At 50.0% G+C, this 17,928-nt stretch overlaps 1 protein-coding gene across 4 annotated transcripts in view; it reads left to right on the top strand.

Annotated features, from left to right (window-relative positions):
• FOXK2 (forkhead box K2) overlaps positions 1-17,928 on the top strand; it is a 68,180-nt gene that overhangs the window by 13,933 nt on the left and 36,319 nt on the right. For all 4 annotated transcript variants that reach the window (XR_010384360.1, XR_010384359.1, XR_010384358.1 and 1 more), the window contains exon 2: positions 14,558-14,752. Coding sequence is in view for 1 of the 4 variants with exons in the window: in XM_031469742.2 (XP_031325602.2) it covers positions 14,558-14,752 (195 nt within the window). In the remaining 3 variants the exon portion in view is untranslated. The remainder of the gene's footprint in view (positions 1-14,557; positions 14,753-17,928) is intronic.

The raw sequence follows: 17,928 nt of genomic DNA, 5'->3' as shown, positions 1-17,928 counted from the left end.
TAGAAGACTTGATGTGAGGGTGGGAGGGGGAGATGGAAGAGGACTGAAGCTTTACAGCTGTGAAGCTGACTGACTGCTAGATCAGATGTTTATATTTAACTTTGGTTTATTTGAAATTACTAATATTTTTAATTTGCATCAACAGCTTAAACAAGTTTTTATTTGGATATAAATTTAAATGTTAAGCTTTAAAATTTAATTACATTGCGATGAACTACAAGGAATCATATATTAAGTTTTTTTGCTTATATATAGAACTGAAGAAAAGACAATGATAGTTCAGTAAAGTTAGTAATTTGGGATTCAGTACATTTACTTTATGTCATTTGTCATATTAAGAAGATGTTTAGGGACGAAACATCATAGATTTCATGGAGTGCTCACTTTCTGAGTGTTTTCTGAAGTGGAGAGTGGCCGCAGCGGGCGCGCCACGTGTCTCCATTGGTGAGGTGTCTGTTCAGATTTTTCGCTCATTTTTAAGTCAGGTGGTTTGTTTTCTACTGGAGTTTTAGGAGTTCTCTGTATGCTTTAGGTAACAGGTTTTCATCAGGTGTGTCTTTTGCAGATATTTTCTCCTAGTCTGGCTTGTCTTCGAATTCTCTTGATGAAATTTCTTTTAAAAAAAACAAAAGAAGCAGCAGCAGCAGCTAGGTTTATTTAGTCTTGCGGCGCCCCGACACAGGTGAAAGTGCTCTGTAAGTGCTCTGTGAGTGTACGGCGAGGCGCGTAACGAAGTTCACCTGCACAGCTCAGTGACAGGAAGACATCCACACTGCCCGTCGCCACACACTTCTCTTCTTGTAAAACTGAGACTTTGCCCACAGTAGACACTAACTCCCCGTTCTCCACCCCCAACCCCAGCAGCCAGTCTGCTCTCTGTCTCTGTGGATTTGACTACTCTGGGGACTTCATGTGGAATCATACAGTATTTGTCTTTTTGTGTGGCTCATTTCACTTAGCATAATATTCTCAAGATTCGTCCATGTTGTAGCTTGTGCCAGAATTTTATGATGAAGTATCTTTCTAAGAAAGAAAAACATACTGCATTTTGGTCATTTATGGCGTTTGATCAAATTATTAAGGGTCAAATATGATTCATATGTAGGATTCTAGTTACCAGGGAGGCCGTAGGTGACAAGAGCTTCTTGCATACAGATGAACACTTCAATTAGGGGCTTTGTGAGCGCCTCTGGAGTGGGGGGAGTCGGGGAGCGGGCAGGCAGCAGAGAGGCAGACACAGCTTGTCTGCTTGAAGCCCAGGGCCTTGGAGAGCTTCTCTGCGCGCTCACTTGTTTGGAGAGCTGTCACTGGAAACTGGGGCAGTGGGGAGGCCTTAGTGGGAGGGAGTCTTGTTGTTTTTGCTACTTTTGAATTTTATGCCACGTGCATTTATTGCCTGTTCATGACAACAACAAAAATACTAGTTTCTATTCCGCTCTGGACAGTAGCTTAATGGATTTATTCTTTGTAGAATAAGCTATCTGATCTCCCCTTACTCAGTCAGAATATGTGGGGGGAAATTCTTAAGAAAGTGGCACCACGGTCAGCTCAGCAGACAGTAAGTACATACGCAGGTCCACCCAGAACCCACGGAGCCAGAGGTGTTTCAGAGTCAGAGGAGTTTGGATTTTGGAAAAGTAGTGCGGTGTGTGTACTGTATGTTGTCTCACACTCCCAGCACCCTGTAGTCCAACACAGTAGAACTTCTGTTGTAAAACACATGAGTGTTCTATGTACGGTAATTTAAGGCTGTAATTAGCTCCTTCTCAGTGCAGGTCAGAACTGGCTACACGTCGTATCAGATTACGGGGGTTTTGGAGCTGTTTGCGTTTTGGAATTTGTGAACAAGGGGTTGTGGACCTGCACGAGGTAGAGGCTACTTGAAGGCAGGTAGTTGTGCTCGGGGCGCAAAGAGTAAGATGCTGACAGCTGGCTGTCCTGCCAGCTCTGAGGCCTGCACCTGCAGTCCTGCTGTTTCCAAAGTCCCCCTTTCCCCTGTGAGCTGATACTGTCCACTCAGGACCATGGACCTGCCCTCTTCTCAGTCTGCTCTGCGCCCCTGAATTTGTGGAATTACTGCTCTGCCCCCTTCACTCCACTTGAACATTTCTCCCATTTGTCCCTTACCCTTCCTGCTGCGTAGCTCTGGGCTTAGCGATTTCTCACCTGGACTTCTAGAGAGCTTTCTTAGTTGGTCTCTAGTCTTGTCACCCTCTAGTTTGTTTTTGTTTTTAGTATAATCTGCACACAGGAGAACTCAAAAGACCCTAAGTATAAAGTTTAATGAGAACGCATGGTGTAACCTGCCCCCAGAAACCAGCATTGTCTGTACCCCAGAAGCCTTGCCTGTGGCCCTCCCAGCCACAGAAGCACCGTCCTGAGTCTAAACCAGAGTGCTTGCTGTTGACTTCATACATGTGGGGTCACACAGAATGGATTTCAGGGGATGGTGCTGGCTTTTCACTGAATAAAATGTTTTTGAGATTAGCCCGTAATTTTGTACTTAGCTTTGGATCGTTCATTTTCATTGCTGTAAAGTATTTAATAATGTGAGTATGCCACAACTTGATATTCTGCTCTAGATGGACATTTAGGTAGTTTTACTTTGGACTATTATAACGGATAATGCTACCGTGAGTACTTAATAGAATTTTATTCTAGTTGGAAGGCTTTTTTACTTGAAAATTTGGTTGAGATTCCTGTAGCTGTGTTTTGATGATCACTCACACATTGCTGTTGGGTGGGCTCCAGTGGCTCACAGGAAGTGTACGTGTTCAGCTTTTGCGGGTGCAGCCAGTTTGGAGAATGCTTAGTGGCAGATTCTACCCCTTCGGCACTGTAAGATAGAGCTCAGGAGTCTTCACAACTTTGTCAGCATCGGCATTTTCTCTTTTTCATTTTCGGCTTTCTAATGGGTATGCAGTGGTAGTGTACTGTGGGTTTAATGTATTTCTCTGATGGTTAGTGATGTTGAGGATCTTTCTGTGTGTGCTTATTGGCCATTCGGCACAGCATTTTAAGACTTTTGTGCAGATCCAGCACACGGACACATCTTGTGTGCAGCTCAGCTGGAAAGCGAGGGTCTAAACTCACCTGCAGGTGTTCGCTGTTCACCTGCAGTGTCTCGGCGCTGCGTCAGAACTGCTGGCTCGGAAGGCACGCTTGAAATTTCCCTGGGTTATGCTTTTGCTTCCCCAGCTGTAAAGAGGAAATCAACCTTTTTACAAAGTGCCCTAAGAAAGGAATACCTTACTTCAATCTTGAACATATGGAAAACCTCCCCATTTCTTAAGGGAATCAATGCAGTTTCTCTCTGACTGCTGTGTAATTGGCAGCCTCATCAATGACTTAAACAACACAGCCCTGCGGTGGCGGGGGTGGTCAAAGTGGCAGACTTTCAGCCATGAGAAGAATAGGGCTGTAATGTACAGCATGGTGACCGTGGGTGACAGTACTGTAGTATAAATTGGAAAGTTGCTAAGGGAATAGAGTAGATCTTAAAAGTTCTCACCACAAATTGTAACTGTATGAGGTGATGGACGTTAACTAACTTTATTCTGCTAGGCCTTCTGCACTACGTGTGTGTATCATTAAATTGTACACCTGAAACTTACACCGTATTACAGCTCAGTATAACAAGAACAATCCGCAATCCTAGACAGTATATTCTTTGTGTTTGGAACCTCACAAGTAAAACAAAAGTGATGTTTTCTCTAGTACATTGGTCTCCAAAGCGGGTGTGTGTGACCCAGAGGGAGACCAAGATGATCTTTTAGGGTTTTGGAAGAAAATATGCTTCTGGTTATTTTTCTCATCCTGTTTGCTACTTTTGTGTTTATAGTGTGTGATGCAGTAATATAACTTAGGTGTATATGAATGTATTGTTGCCAGATTTTTTCTTTAAAAAATATATTTTTTTGAGGTATACTTTATGTAGGATAAAACAAAACTATTGTAAGGGTACCTTTCGAGGAGTTTCGATGCATGCATGCATCTGTGTAACCAAAACCCCCATCAAGTTAATAGGACATTCCTTTCTCCCCAAACCCCTTTCCTGCCCTTCTGCCCTCACCGCCCATTCAAAGCCCCAGGCACTCACTGACCTGCTTTTCATCACTATGGACGAGTTACACCTTTTCTAGGATTTCTTATGAACCGAATCATGCAGTGTATACTCTGCAGTTTGGCGTTTTCTTTTTGAAATTAACATGTTTTGGAAATTCATCCCAGTTGCTTGTTTGGGCAGTTTTTTCCTGTGTGATGTGTTGAGTGGTACTTGAGAAATATTCTCTTGTATGGACTTAACCAATGGGTTGGTCCGTTTACCTGTTGCTGGACAGCTGGGCAGTTTCCAGGTGGAGCTGCTGTGAATCATGGTGCTGTGAACATTTGTGAAGGAGTCAGATGCTCCCGTTCATCTTGGTCCAGTGCCTAAGAGTGGAGTGGCTTTACCAGAAGCCAACAGACTCCCCCCAAGCACTCCCACCATTTTGCACTCCTGCCAGCAGTGTGAGAAAGGTCTGGTTGCTCTGTCGCCTTGCCCACCCGCTCTGTCAGTCTTTATATTTGCCGTTTTATGGATACGCAGGGGTCTCTCACTGGGGTTTTGACTTGGGGGTCACTGATGACTAGTGATGTTGAGCATCTTTTCATGTGCCTGTTGGCCATTCCTGTATCTTTAGTAAGGGTCTGTTTGACCAGTTTTAATGGGTTATTTGTGTTCTTACTGAAGTCTGAGTTCTTTATCCTGAACACAGGTCCTCGGTGAGATGTGTGTTGTGACTGTTTCTCCAGTTCTTTCCTTTCCTTTTTGTTTCGTGATGACGTTAGTCATATTTTTCCCTTAGACGTGTACAATCAGACACATTTGGCCGCCCTGCTCTCTGCATCAGCAGGAGGCCCTGCTGTGAGCTGAGGAGGAGGAGGGAGCTGAGCTGCTGCCCCGGGCTTCACTTAAGAGTTCATGCTGAAAAATAAAGTAGAATTTGTACCGTGTTTCTTAATAAGCTGGAAGCACAAAGCACCCCAGTGACCGCACTGCTGTCCGCTGCTGCCCTCACCCCGAGCCTGACATCAGGCTCTTAACCAATGTGCTCTTCTGAACCAGCCTTTCATCCGACAGCAAACTGCCACACAGAGTAGTGGCTAAGGCGGCTCTTTCCAGTACCTTCACTGATGGATGTGCAGCAAATAGGCAAAAACAAACAATATTATCTCCAAGTCAGAGAAAAACACTTGTAAAGTTGCAGCATGGATTGCTGGAAAACCCAACACCAGTTCGCTCAGTCGGGTCAGGAATGTCTCTGGGATCAAGGCTTCCCGGTCTGAGGGTACAGAAGCAGATACAGCTGTGGAAATGCACCATTTCCTAATGTCCTAGTGTCTTAGGATCCAGGGCCAGCTCCCCAGTACCTGGGGTCCAGGGCAGAGTGAAAACGAGGGTTCAGAAAGCTGCGCAGATCTGCAGGGTATACTGTGCAGCTCAGGGAATGTGGCCAGTATCTAGTGTCTGCAAATGGAGTGGAACCTTTAACAACTGAAACTTGAAGTACACTTCAAGTAGTACACTTGAAACTTATATAATATGGTACATCAAACGATACGTCAGTTTTTTAAAAAAGCTGAAGAAAGCTTTTCATTTCTTTGGTCTCTCTCTCTCAACCTGCTGTGATGTTTTTACTTGTTACTTAATATCAAGCTTTCTTGGAGGGATACTGGTCTGGCAAGTGCAGACCCTCTGAGGGGCCCAGGGTGCCCTGTCCAGGCCCGTCCCAGACAGGATGGGCTGGAGGGGAGGGTGCGGGAGGCCAGATGTGTGTGAGCTGGGCCCTGGGCTGGGCTCACTCAGCACACAGCCTGGGAGGGTGAAGTGACTTGGCCTGTCAGGGTGGTTCTGGAGAACATGCAGCCTCACTTGTGGGCCTTTCTGAGCCAGTACTGTCTGCCTGCGCTAACTAGCCACATGCCCACGTGCCCCGCCCACCTGTGAGAGCTTTGTCTCGTGTGCTGTGCAGTTTCCAAGTCACCTCGAAGCCAGACGTGCAGCCAGAGTGCTTCACTCAAGTATGGAACTCAGCCCTGAGCCCAGGTTGCAGGTATCTTACTGAATCGGGCTTTAGAAAATCTGGCTAGAAGATTCCTGCTCAGCCCACCAGAAACTATGACAGTGTGGCCTCTGTTGATAAACCCCTTTGTGTTTCATGAGTTTTCATGGAAAACAGGCGTTGCAGCGTTTTGCAGTTTGCAAGTCGAGCTGAGGTGAGTGGCGTTGCTCGAGGGTGACTGCTGAGGTGCGACAACGGAAAGTGTGGACTGTTCAGGGTTTCTGACTCCTTCCAGTGTAGTCTTCATCATCCTCACCTGTCTTAGAGGGGGTGGAACTCTCCACCTGGGACTTGTGCTCTTCAAGTGGCCGGTGGCCTCCCAAAGCCCAGAGCTGGGCGCACCGCCCCTCTGCAGACCCCCTTCTGGGGCGAGGGGGTGCCCTTTCCGGCCGGTGGTGGGGCAGCTCGGCATGTCCAGAGGGCAGGGCTGACCGGTGGTGTGTACACGTTGCTCCTGGAGCCACAGAAAAGGCAGCTTGAGGTGGGGGAGTCATTTATGAGTCACTGACACATTTGCTTAATTAACAGCTACAATTCAGTAAGGATTGTAGCATAAGTTCCCTCTCACTTCTTCCCCTGGAGAGCAGGTCAGCAGCTCAGCTGGTGTCTCTGGGGCCAGTTGCACAGCTGAAAGGATTTTTTTTTTTTTGGAGGGGGTGTAGATAATCAGGTTTATCTGTTTATTTTGGTGGAGGTACTAGGGTTGAAACTGGGTCCCTGCTAGGCGTGCACTCTACCACTGAGCTGTACCCTCCCCCTGAAAGGACTTGAAATCAGTTTCCAGGCATCCTTTGGGATTGCTAACACCAGGGAGGCTATGCTGTGGGGAGAGGTCCTCCCTGTGGGCCGTCCTGCCCAGTGACCACAGGTGTGGCCCTGGGACTCCTCCTTCTGCCTTTTCCTTCTGCCTTGGGACCACTGATGTCCTCAGTGGGGCCGCCGCGTCCGCCTGGGCCTGAGTGAGGAGGGCGGATGGCGGAGGTGGATCCGGACCTTAGCCCTGAGCCCCCGAGACGTGGGGCCGTTTGTACCACGGCAGGGTCCAGCCTGTGCTGGCGATCAGGACACTTGATGGTGCTGTGCTCTGTGGACGTTGCTGTGCGTGGGATGGGGCGAGTGTTCTTCCTAGGGGAGAGGAGACCCAAAGGCCAGAGTATGGTGTCACCACAGACCACAGCCTCTTGGGTCATAATCTAGAAGCCCAGTGACCGGGTGGTGTGTAGACTGCCAGGGTGAGCGGGAGCACAGACGCCAGGTCACTTGTGTGAGTGTGGCTGTGACACGGTCCTGGGCACCGTAGAACTGGGGTTGTGCTTCCCTGCTTAGCCTGGGGCTAATGTTAGGGACACACACAGGGCGTGCAGGAGGCTCAGGAATCCATGAGAACTGCAGTGAGGTGATGCTTCACAACTGGGTCGGATGTCCCAGACTTGTTGTGGGACTTAATGGGAGGGTGCTTCCCAGAATAGGACTCGCATACTGTCCGAGGAGCAGGTGCAGCTCATGGCGGACCGTCTGTCGAATGTAATCAGATAAACTGCTGGGTGAATGAGCGGTTTCCACCCACCCTGGGTCTGAGCTCACCTTGTCATGGATGGTGACGCACAGTCTGGCTACACCAGAGCGGCGTCATCCAGCTTTGCATTGAACATTTTGAAAGTTTCCAGTTTTTTTTTTCCTTTTCTTTGAAATTGCTCAGACTTACAGAAAGTTGCAAAAATAGAACAGAATTCTCATTCCCCCAGATTTCCCAGATGTTAACACTTACCACACTTGATGTATCACTCTTTTTTTTCCTAAATATTTTGAGAGTGATTTGTGCACATGGTGCATTGTTACCTCTAAACTATTTCCACGTGTATTTCCTGAAAAGTCTCCCCATAACTGCAACACAGCACCGTTCCAGTTAGCATGGACACAGCCCTGTGACCTGACCCACTGACCCCTGGGCCCCAGCGACTGCTTACCGATGCCCCTTTTCTAGAGTCAGGTCACAAGTGCGTTGAGCTTTCCTGTGTCTTCTGTGACGTTGACGTTTTAGCAGAGGAGAGGCCAGTTGTTTTGTTGGATATTTGATGTTTCTTCTTGGTGAGATCTGGGCTCGTTATTTTTAGCGGGAAACCCAGAAGTGAGGCTGTGTCCTCAGTGCCTCGCAGCAGGGACACTGTTGCTGCCTTGTGCTGTGGCCACGAGGGAGGCGCCTGCAGGTCCCTCTCCATTAAATTCTCTGAAATACTTCTGAAAGACTGAAGGACTCCCTTATATGTGGACTCTTAAAAAAAGGCACAAATGAACTTATTTACCAAACAGAGACAGACTCGTAGACATAGAAAACAAGCTTATGGTTATGGGGGTGTGGATAAGTCGGAGCTTGAGATTGGCAGATACTAAGTACTGGGTATAAAATAGATAAACAACAAAGTCCAGCTGTACAGCACAGGGAACTATATCCAATACCTTGTAATGGCCGACAGTGAAAAGGAGTGTGTGTGTCTATAAATGAATCACCATGCTGTATACCAGAAACTGACACAACATTGTAGATTGACTATTTCAATAAAAATAAATAAATAAAAGACATATGCACACCAGGAAAAAAAATTTGCAGATTAAAAGAAAAAAAAAAAAACCCCGAGGGACTCCAGGGTTGTTACCCAGCAATGACTGTCTGGTTTGTGTTCAGATGTGCTTTTTGAGTAGGTGGAAATGGAGCCCGCTCGTGGGGAGGTTTTTCCAGCTTCGGGAGTGTGTGTCTGAGTGGTCTGTGCTGCGACAGAGAAGGATGACAGGAGCGCGGCACAGCAGCCGCCTCCCCCACCTGCCGTCCTGCGGGCGCTCACCTTTCTGAGTGGCCTGTCTCCTCTGTAGGTAAAGGGCTCGGGAGCTAACCTTCCTGAGGCCAGCCACACCCCCGGGTCACCCAGCTGGACTTCTTCTAAAACTTGGTTTTAGGAACTAGTTTGCCTAATTGGTTAATTGTTTGAACTTACTTTGCATTTGACTTTCCATTTGGTTGGAGACTTACTTAAATATGGCTTATTTTTGTGTAGCCGTATGATGTTAGATAATACTGAATTATTGGCAGCAAGGCCTGGTTTTGTACATAAAGAACAAGTCTTCAGAATCCTTAGAGCATCTCCGTTGAGTCTGTAAAGTCGGGGCTCTAGACCCAAGCCCTTGGCGTGCATATCTCGTTTGTAAGGGTTTCGATTCCGGCAGGGAAAGTGGCCTGTCCCCAAGGATAGGAGAATAGCGGCAGGTCAGGGGACGGGCATTTGCAGCTCTGAAGCTGTATTAAAGCTGGTGAATGTTTATTCAGGGAAAAGACACTTAACTTCCGTCAGGTCTTCTGCAGACGATTGGAGCCGCCAGCTGCTGTGTCGCTGTCAGTTGTGGTTTGTGGCCAAGACGTGCAGCTTGTCGGGTGCTCGGCGCCTGGGCAGTTTTTACTTAGGGATCTGTGATTCTGCTCTTGGCCACCTGGCTTTTCTTACTGTTCAGTTTTTAAATCTTTCCCTTTTCTCTGTCATTTTGTCATATTTCTCAGAGTTCTCATAAATAGATAAATGTTTCTATACTGAGCTTTAGTACAAATCTTTCAGAATCAATTACAGTGTTTTCTCTGGTTACTGGGGCTAAAGGGGGTGGGAGGGGATAAATAGGGAGTTTAAAATTTGCACCTCTTGGGGAGTGCTGGAAGTGTCAGCGATCTTGGCTGTGGTGGTGGTTTTCTGGGTGCACACAGCTATCAGAGTTCATCAAAGTGTACGTCTGAAATAGGTGCAGTTTACCACAATAAAGGTGCTAGAAGTGTTTTTAACGAAGTTTTCAAAGAGCCCACCGTGTCCGTCTGCGATGGTGAGAAGCGGCGTGGGGCGCGGCCGCCTGCTCTGAGCGCTCCCAGTCAGTAGTCCCTCGTGCCCGCCCTGACCCAGCGTGCTCCGTGGCAGTCAGTCACAGGCCCAGGGAGGGGGCCCCTCAGAAGCGGGCCCACGCAGAACGGGCCTCCCAGCCCCGCAGCCCGGCCCCTTAGGGGTGGTGTGGGGAAGACAGGGGTCTGGCACTCACCTGGCTTTATCTGCTGCTATAATGTTTTGCTGCTCTTTTTAGTTTTGTGACGCAACCAGTCAAAATCATCCCACTGTTTTTTATTTCTAGCTTAGGAGAGATGAGTGGTGGCCACTTACCCACCCTAAAGGGGAACAAAAATGTCATTGCTAATTGAACGACACAAAGAGCTTGAAAGCCGTTCTGATGTGTTCTGGTTTGAATGTAACCTACATAGAAAAACCAGTTATAATTATAACGTGGGTACCCATATAATCACAGTCTAAAAAGAAGCAGGCCGTTGTTAACTCCAAATACAGGAAATGCGCTGTGAACCCCCTGACGTGTTACTAACGTTTTGCTAATTTCTGTATGCATCTACGTGTGGCTTTTTATTTTTAAAAAAGCCTGTCTATTGAGGTATGCTGCGTGTACAGAAAAGCGCGTGTGTTACATATAACTCGATGAGTTTTCAGATAGGAGCTCACACAAGTATCCACGGCCCAGATTAGAAAATAAAGTCACCAGGATACGTGGGTAGCTTCTGACTGTGTTTCACGTTTCGTGTGAGATGGGAAGTTCACTCTTAATGCAAGCACAGAGACCCTGTTCTCACCCATCGGGGGCAGCAGTGTCCACTGGTGGCCAGGACACGCTCACGGGCTGTCGGCAGCTGGCCTGACGCCCCGTGCCCTTGGGGCCCGAGGTTTACGGGCGGCGCTGGTGCCATGGCGACAGTTGTCGTCTGTAATTGGGAGCTTTGGGGAAAGGAGGCAGAGAGGGATGCCATGGGTGTGGCGGTGCTAGTCTGAGGTAGCGCCCGGCCGACTGTGTGTGTGTGAAGGGTCGCTGTGGGCGGCACTGGGGCCAGCATGGGGGGTGTGGCCCTGATTTGTGAAAAACAGAAGTAAGCCCCTCGGGACAGGGAGGGGCCCTCAGGGGAGAGGGGCCCCCATCCCCGCGTCCCATGGGGTGGTGCGCAGTGCGTGAGGACCGGCAGGTGTGCGCTGCTCTCTGGTGGAGGCGGGTTTCTGTGAGTTCTTGGGGACCGCGGAGGGCGGGCGTCTGACTGTAGGAAAAGTAAGTGTTGACATCTCACGGTGGGGCTGAAGGTAGTTTGGTTTTTTCATTTCAGTCAACATTTGAGTGTTTGCTAAATATGTGAATTAATCCTCCGACACTCAGAAGGAGATGCCGTCACCTGTTTTGTGGGCACAGGTGTAACCGGGCCCTGCGGGCCGGGAGGCCCTAGTGTCACGTGACCGGGCTCATTGTAACGGCCGGGTAGTCTGAGGACAGGGCTGGGAGTGCAGACGTGAGAGACAGGAGCACCCTTCCTCTCCCCTGTGAACGTCTGCTGGAAACTAAGGCCTGGGGGCTCGACCTCACCTTCTCTGAGCCTGGAGCTAATCTCTCAAGTCTGATGCTGTGACAGGTGCAGGGATTTAATTGTGAGCTCCTCGTTTGTTTTATTCGTGTGGTTTGCTTATTTTAATTACCTTTTTCATGTACACTGAGCACTTTGCACGTATGCCCCGAGTGTGTGCTGAGGGCCTTCTCTGTGTAGTCGAGGCAGGTTCCCCCTGGGCAAGTGCTCTGTTCTCACGGAGGTGGCATTCTCTGGCGGTGACAACAGGCAGAAGGATGTTAACCAGAGTCGGTGGCCAGAGTGGAATGAAGAATAGTGCAGCAGTGAGGGGTGGGAGGGGCCCCTGGGCACTGAACTAAGGGAGGAACGAACAGGAGGCAGGGCAATGGGGTGGGAGCCTCTGGGCTTTGGAAGGGGAGGAAGAACAGCACCCTGGGGACCTCATGGGAGGACCTTGAGCTGGGGGCTGCGCCTAAGGGCGGGAGAGACAGGCTGGCTGTCCCTCTGAGGTTTTGTACCTTTGGACGACACTGCTGTTTCAGGGACCCCCTGCACCCTGGCTCCTGGTGCAGACGGAATGGGGTGGGAACCTGAGCGCAGACAGGCCGGGCAGGAGGTGTCATCAGAGGCCAGTGGCAGGGGAGGGCGGGCCAGGGGCGCCTCCTTGTGACAGGTCACCACGCACTGTGGGGTTAGCAGCGGCCCTGCCTGGCCTCCCCTGACTCAACGCCAGGAGTGCACCTCCCGATCCCACAGCCTGCCTCCAGACCCTGCCCGGTGTCCCTGGGGGCTGAGAACCACCACCAGGAGCACGTGGGGTGCAGGTGTGGGCACTGGGGGTTTGGGGCTGTAGATATACGGCTTCTCCCACTGGTTTTTACATTGATTTTTTTTTGGTGTGTCTTTGTGCTTCTCCGACATGTTGTCACGTGTACAATTTCCTGTGACTGATGATGGGGCTGTGGATGGTTCCATGACACAGAGGACTCCCTGGTGCTGCCTCTTTGGGGGCACATGCCCTTCCCCCCAGCCCCTGGCCATCATTTTTTTTTTGTGATTTTTGAGAGTGTTATATAGATGGAATCTTACAACACACGGGTTTTAACTTGGGGACTGGCTTTTTTCACCCAGGACGGTGCCCTGCAAAGTGGTTGCTGTACTGGTTGTTTGATCCTTTTTATTGCCGAGCTGCGTTCCGTGATGTGGACGAGGCACAGTGTCTCCCGCTGAAGGACACAGGTAGTTCCCAGGTTGGGGCTGTTAGGAATGAAGGCGCTGTGCACATTAGTGTGCAGTTCTCTGTGTGAGCACCAGCGCGCGTCTCTCCTGGGAAAGTGCCCGGGAGTGCGGTTCCCCGGTCGTGTGATACGTGTGTGTCTAGCTCCGTGGGAAACCGCGCTGACTTCCCAGGTGGCCGCACTGTTTGCCACACCACCAGCACTGCAGGAACAAGCTCTTCCGCCACCTCCCCCCCCCCCCCCCCCGTCACTTGGTGGCGTCAGACTTCCAGATCCTGTCTTTCCTCACAGCACGCCGAGCTTTAGTTTGCTCTGCCATCATGGTTAGTGAGGGTGAGCGTCGCTTCGTGTGTTTGTTTGACATCTTTGTGTCTTTGATGAAGTGGGTTTTCGAGTCTTTCGCACATTTTCTAAGTGGACTGTTTTCTTGCTGCTGTCTTTAAATAGATCTTCACCAGTCTGGACGTGAGTCCTTTGTGGGATATGTGATTTGTAAAAATTCTCTCCTAGAAGGTGCACAATGCAAGAAGGTAGCTTGTCTTTTCAGTGCAAAGCAGACAGTCTCATTTCTGATGTGGGTGTGTTTTGAAGGTGAAGCTGACAGCTCAGCAGGTGGCTGGAGTGAATCCTGCATTTCTGGCAGGAGCAGCTGGGTGGCACCATTCATTGTCAGAGAGAGCACTGGGGAGGGGTCTGGTGGGGACACCGGGTCCAGGGAGCAGGAAGTGTGGCTTTTGGGGTCATGCGGGCGTGTGGGGAATTGAAGGTCATAGGCCTGGATGAGCTCAGCTGGGGAGTGGGTGTGGATGGAGAGGCACGGAGGCTGTGGTCTGGCCTAGGGTGCTGGGTTGGGGGAGTGTGGGGGAGAGGGCACACAGGACTGAGAAGGAGCCCTGGGACAAGGAATAGGGGCGGGCCCCGTGCCCATCTGGTTCTGCTCCTGGCGGTGGAGTTGAGGGAGGTAGTGTCGAAACCTGCCCAGTGGCGTCTTTTCTACCCAGCTAGAGCGTGGGACCACACCTGGAGGTTGTGACCTCCACTTGCTGGACCCTGCCTGGCAGGAACCAGGTAGGGCAGGGTGGTGGGCAGAGCTGGCCACTGAGGCAGGTGCCTGGGATGGAAGCCCAGAGGTCAGCTGAGCACCAGCGGGTGGCTGGTGGTTGGGCCATTCGTATGTGCACAGGTCAGGCTCTGTTCAGCTGGGTGTGACATTGAGACTCGGAGACCGTGGTCTGTGCAGCTATTTTAAATTTTTATTCTTTGAAGGTGTTTGGCTTGCATTACTTAAAATATGTACATATCTGAGTCGTGTCAAGAAAGCTATGTTAAAGGTGAACCAGAGTGTTAAATGGTAAACCTTTTCCTCCAAAATTTAGTCTCTCTGGCTTTTGTTTGCTCAGTAAAAAGGGGGTTGGATTTTTTTTTTTCAAGAAAAAGAATGGTCTTTCTTAAATAAGAAACAGCCACAAAACTGTCTGTTGCTTAATGATGCAGGTATATTTGTATATTAATTTTAAAAGGAATGATCAAATTAAGTGGTATGTGAGTCATTTTTGAGTCCAGTATACCTTCTCCCCCCTGTTTGGCTGGTCTGAATGTTTCTGCTTACTGCTGTTTTTAAGTCATGACAGGCCTTGTTTGCGGTGTCACTCGTTAAGTGACTTACAGCACGTGAGGTGAGCTTGGCACACAAGACGAGGCCCCAGTGCACCTGGGACACGTGAGCCCTGCGACCTGCTGGACAGGACCCTCGCCCCTGCCCAGCAGCCGGGCGCTGACAGTCGGCCCTTCTCTTTCAGGTGCACGTTCCGGTTCCCGAGCACAAACATCAAGATAACGTTCACCGCTCTGTCCAGCGAGAAGAGGGAGAAGCAGGAGGCGCCCGAGTCGCCGGTGAAGCCGGTGCAGGCTCACATCTCGCCCCTGACCATCAACATTCCAGACACCATGGCCCACCTCATCAGCCCCCTCCCCTCCCCCACGGGAACCATCAGGTACAGCCGCTTCTGGGGCGGACAGAGGTCGCTGTGGGTCCACCCGGTCCGGGTTTCCTCCCTGCCTCTTGCCTTGGGACTTTGAGAAGCCGTCAGTCACAGTGAAGGCAGCAGTGCGTGGTCGGCCCTCTCTCTTCCCCGGTGCTGATCTACGTGGAGTGCGGGTGCTGGGGGCACTTAGAATGTTGTTTAGTTTCTCATTTTCCTGTGTTATGAAGCACAGCTCCCAAATGTTCCTGGATTTTTACTTGTGGATTCTTTTTATTTAAATATAAGTTGAAGGGGTAGATGATTTGTCATACTGGTTTAAAGTTTGAGAGGGGTTTTCAGTTGCATCTTGGTTTGCTGCAGTTTCATGTAAATTCTGATGACTTACACTTTGGATTACTGAGTCTGACAACAGTGAAGTGACAAACTTGTGTTTGTCCTGAGGTCCTAAAAGAGACTGGGAGCCTCAGGAAGTGGAGGATGGTGGCTTCCAGGCACACTCTCCAGCATGGAACCCAGCGTGAGGTGGTTCTGTTGTGCCAGGCTTAAGGGGACGGCAGCTCAGTGTCGAGTCAAGGGCCGCCCCGGGACCCATGGACACGCGCCTGGAGCCAGCTGGACTGTGCTTGAGGCAGGGCTCCGCTGTCCCCCTGGGTCCGCTGTGACTGTGGGGTGGGCTCAGGCCAGTCAGTCCTCTTACGTTCCATTGGTCTTAGAAGCACAGAGTATGTATTAGGGCATCTTCTTCAGTGTGAGTGATGTTAGACTTAGGTGTGAAACGAACACATTTACTTTTCTCAGGGGCCGAGCTCCTGCTGTCCCGTGTGTCCACAGGACATGGCTGCGAGGCGGGAAGGCCTCGCCTCTTCCACTCAGGCTGACCTTGTGCGCAGCAGAGCAAGGAGGGCACGGAGGGAGTGCCCGCAGCTCTGGGTTGTAGCTTTCAATTGAACACTTCTGTTTATCCTCTTAAAAACCAGTGTCAACGGTAGGCCTTCTGGAAGGGACTCTGCAGGGAGTGTCAGGACGATTCTGGCTGCTGGCCCTGCTTGGCCCCGAGTCGAGTCCGTGCTCAGGCCCCTTCTCCGCTCAGGCCGCGGCTGCTCTGCCAAGGATGCTGCCTCTGCCTCTCCCACTTAGTCAAATTTGTTCACATGGGACCAGGTGGACCAAGTAGTAAGTGTGTCAGTGGGCGGGTAAAAGCCAGCAGCCCCGTGGCCAGACTCGTAATCAGCATTGTGTGAGAAGTGCAGAATTCACCCAGGAAGGGGCACAAACCAGTGTTTACCCAAGTGGAACAGCGGCCCACAGTGGAAGCAGCAGCCTTGGAATCAGGCCACCGACACCCTGCACAGCCACGTGGAGATGGTCCCGTGGGCGCTCAGGGAAGCAAGGGTGGTTGGAACTCTTAGGATTTTGGTCAGCTCCTGACCCCGCCTCTCCTCACGTAGCTTCGTCTCCCTCTTGTCCTTGCTTACCCCTCGCTGTCCCTGTGTCTGCCCCTCAGCAGAGGGAGAGCTCAAGTGTGGCCCCGGCTTCCAACGGCCTGGGGCATGGCGCCCACCTGCCTTCTCAAACCCACTGTCCGGCCAGTGGGGTCACCCTCCTGCCACACGTCCACATTCCGCCCGTGTCAGCTGGGTTTCAGGTCATGGAGCTGAGCTCTGAGCGGTCTTGCTGTCTTGTTCCCTTCTCTCCGCTGCTTTTAGAGGCGTTCCTGGCCCGTGGTGGGCGCTCAAGTGTGGGTGCTGCTGACACGTACTCGTGGAGGGGCCAGCGGGGCTGCAGGGTGCCGGGTGCAGTATGTCGCTCCACCTGCTGGACCCTCCTTTCCAGATCAGGTTTTTGGAGGAGACCACAGTTTCTTAGGTGTTTTTAAAAGTATATATGTATGTGTGTGGGTATATATATATATACATACTTATAAAAATTACTTTCCACTCACCATTATTACAGAATACTGTCTGGATTCCCCGTGTTGTGCAGGACATCCGAGCCTGCCTCACCCGGTAGTTTGTGCCTCCCCTCCCTCCTCCCCCCTCCCCCACTGGTAACCACTGGTTTGTTCTCTGTATCTGCAAGTCTGTTCCTTTTTTGTTGTATTCGCTAGTTTGTTGTATTTGTTAGATTCCACATGTAAGTGATATCATACAGTATGCGTTTTTGTCTGACTTACTTCACTTAGCATAATGCCTCCAAGTCCATCCATGTTGCTGCAAATGGCGTTATGTTGTTTTTATGGCTGAGTAGTATTCCATTGTATGTATACACCACATCCTCTTTATCCCATCATCTGTGGATGGACACTTAGGTTGCTTCCATGTCTTGGCTGTTGTAAATATTGCTGCTGTTTACACTGGGGTGCATGCATCTTTTAGAAATAGTGGGGGGTTTTGGTGGCAGGAGATATATATATATATATACCCACAACTGGAAGCTCATATGGTAGTTCTGTTTCTTGTTTTTGAGAAACCTCCACACTGTTCTCCACAGTGGCTGCACCAATTTACGTTCCCACCAGCAGTGCATGAGGGCTCCCTTTTCTCCGCGTCCTCGCCAGCATTTGTTATTTGTGTTCTTTCTGATGACAGCCATTCTGACAGATGTGAAGTGATATTTTATTGTGGTTTTGATTTGCGTGTCCCTGATAATTGTGGTGTAGAGCGCCTTTCATGTGCCTGGCGGCCATCTGCATTTCCTCTGTGGGAAATTTCTGTTCAGTTCTTCTGCCCACTTTTTAAATTGGGTTGTTTGGTTTTTTGATGTTGAGTTGTTCTTAGGAATTTTCCCAGAAAATCTCTCTACATTTGCAACACTTGTCTTTTTTTTTACCCAAAGCACAAGTGAGGGCTAACCATACACACTGTCGTATATTTACTGGATTTCTGCACAGTCTTACCTTGGTTTCCTTCCATTTCAGTGGCTTGTTCTCTTTTTTAAAGTGTAACGCTGTACAGAAAAGGGCGCATAGGTGAATGTGTGACTTGGTGAATCATTACAAATGAACGTGGCCTTTGGCAGCAGAGATGAGAACCCTCACATTCTCAGCGTCACAGCCCAGCCCTGTCTTGTGGGAGAAAGTGCACGTTTAAGAACGGGCTCCAGTGTCTGATTGCTGGTGTTTTGTGGCCCCTCTCGCGCCTGCCCGTGTGTGTGTGTCCCCGGCCTCGTTCCCTCACCCCCTTCTG

This window comes from Camelus dromedarius, chromosome 16 (assembly GCF_036321535.1).
Source record: "Camelus dromedarius isolate mCamDro1 chromosome 16, mCamDro1.pat, whole genome shotgun sequence".
Taxonomy (NCBI): domain Eukaryota; kingdom Metazoa; phylum Chordata; class Mammalia; order Artiodactyla; family Camelidae; genus Camelus; species Camelus dromedarius.
Note: the sequence above shows the minus strand (reverse complement) of the source record. Positions and strands in the feature narration are given on the sequence as shown.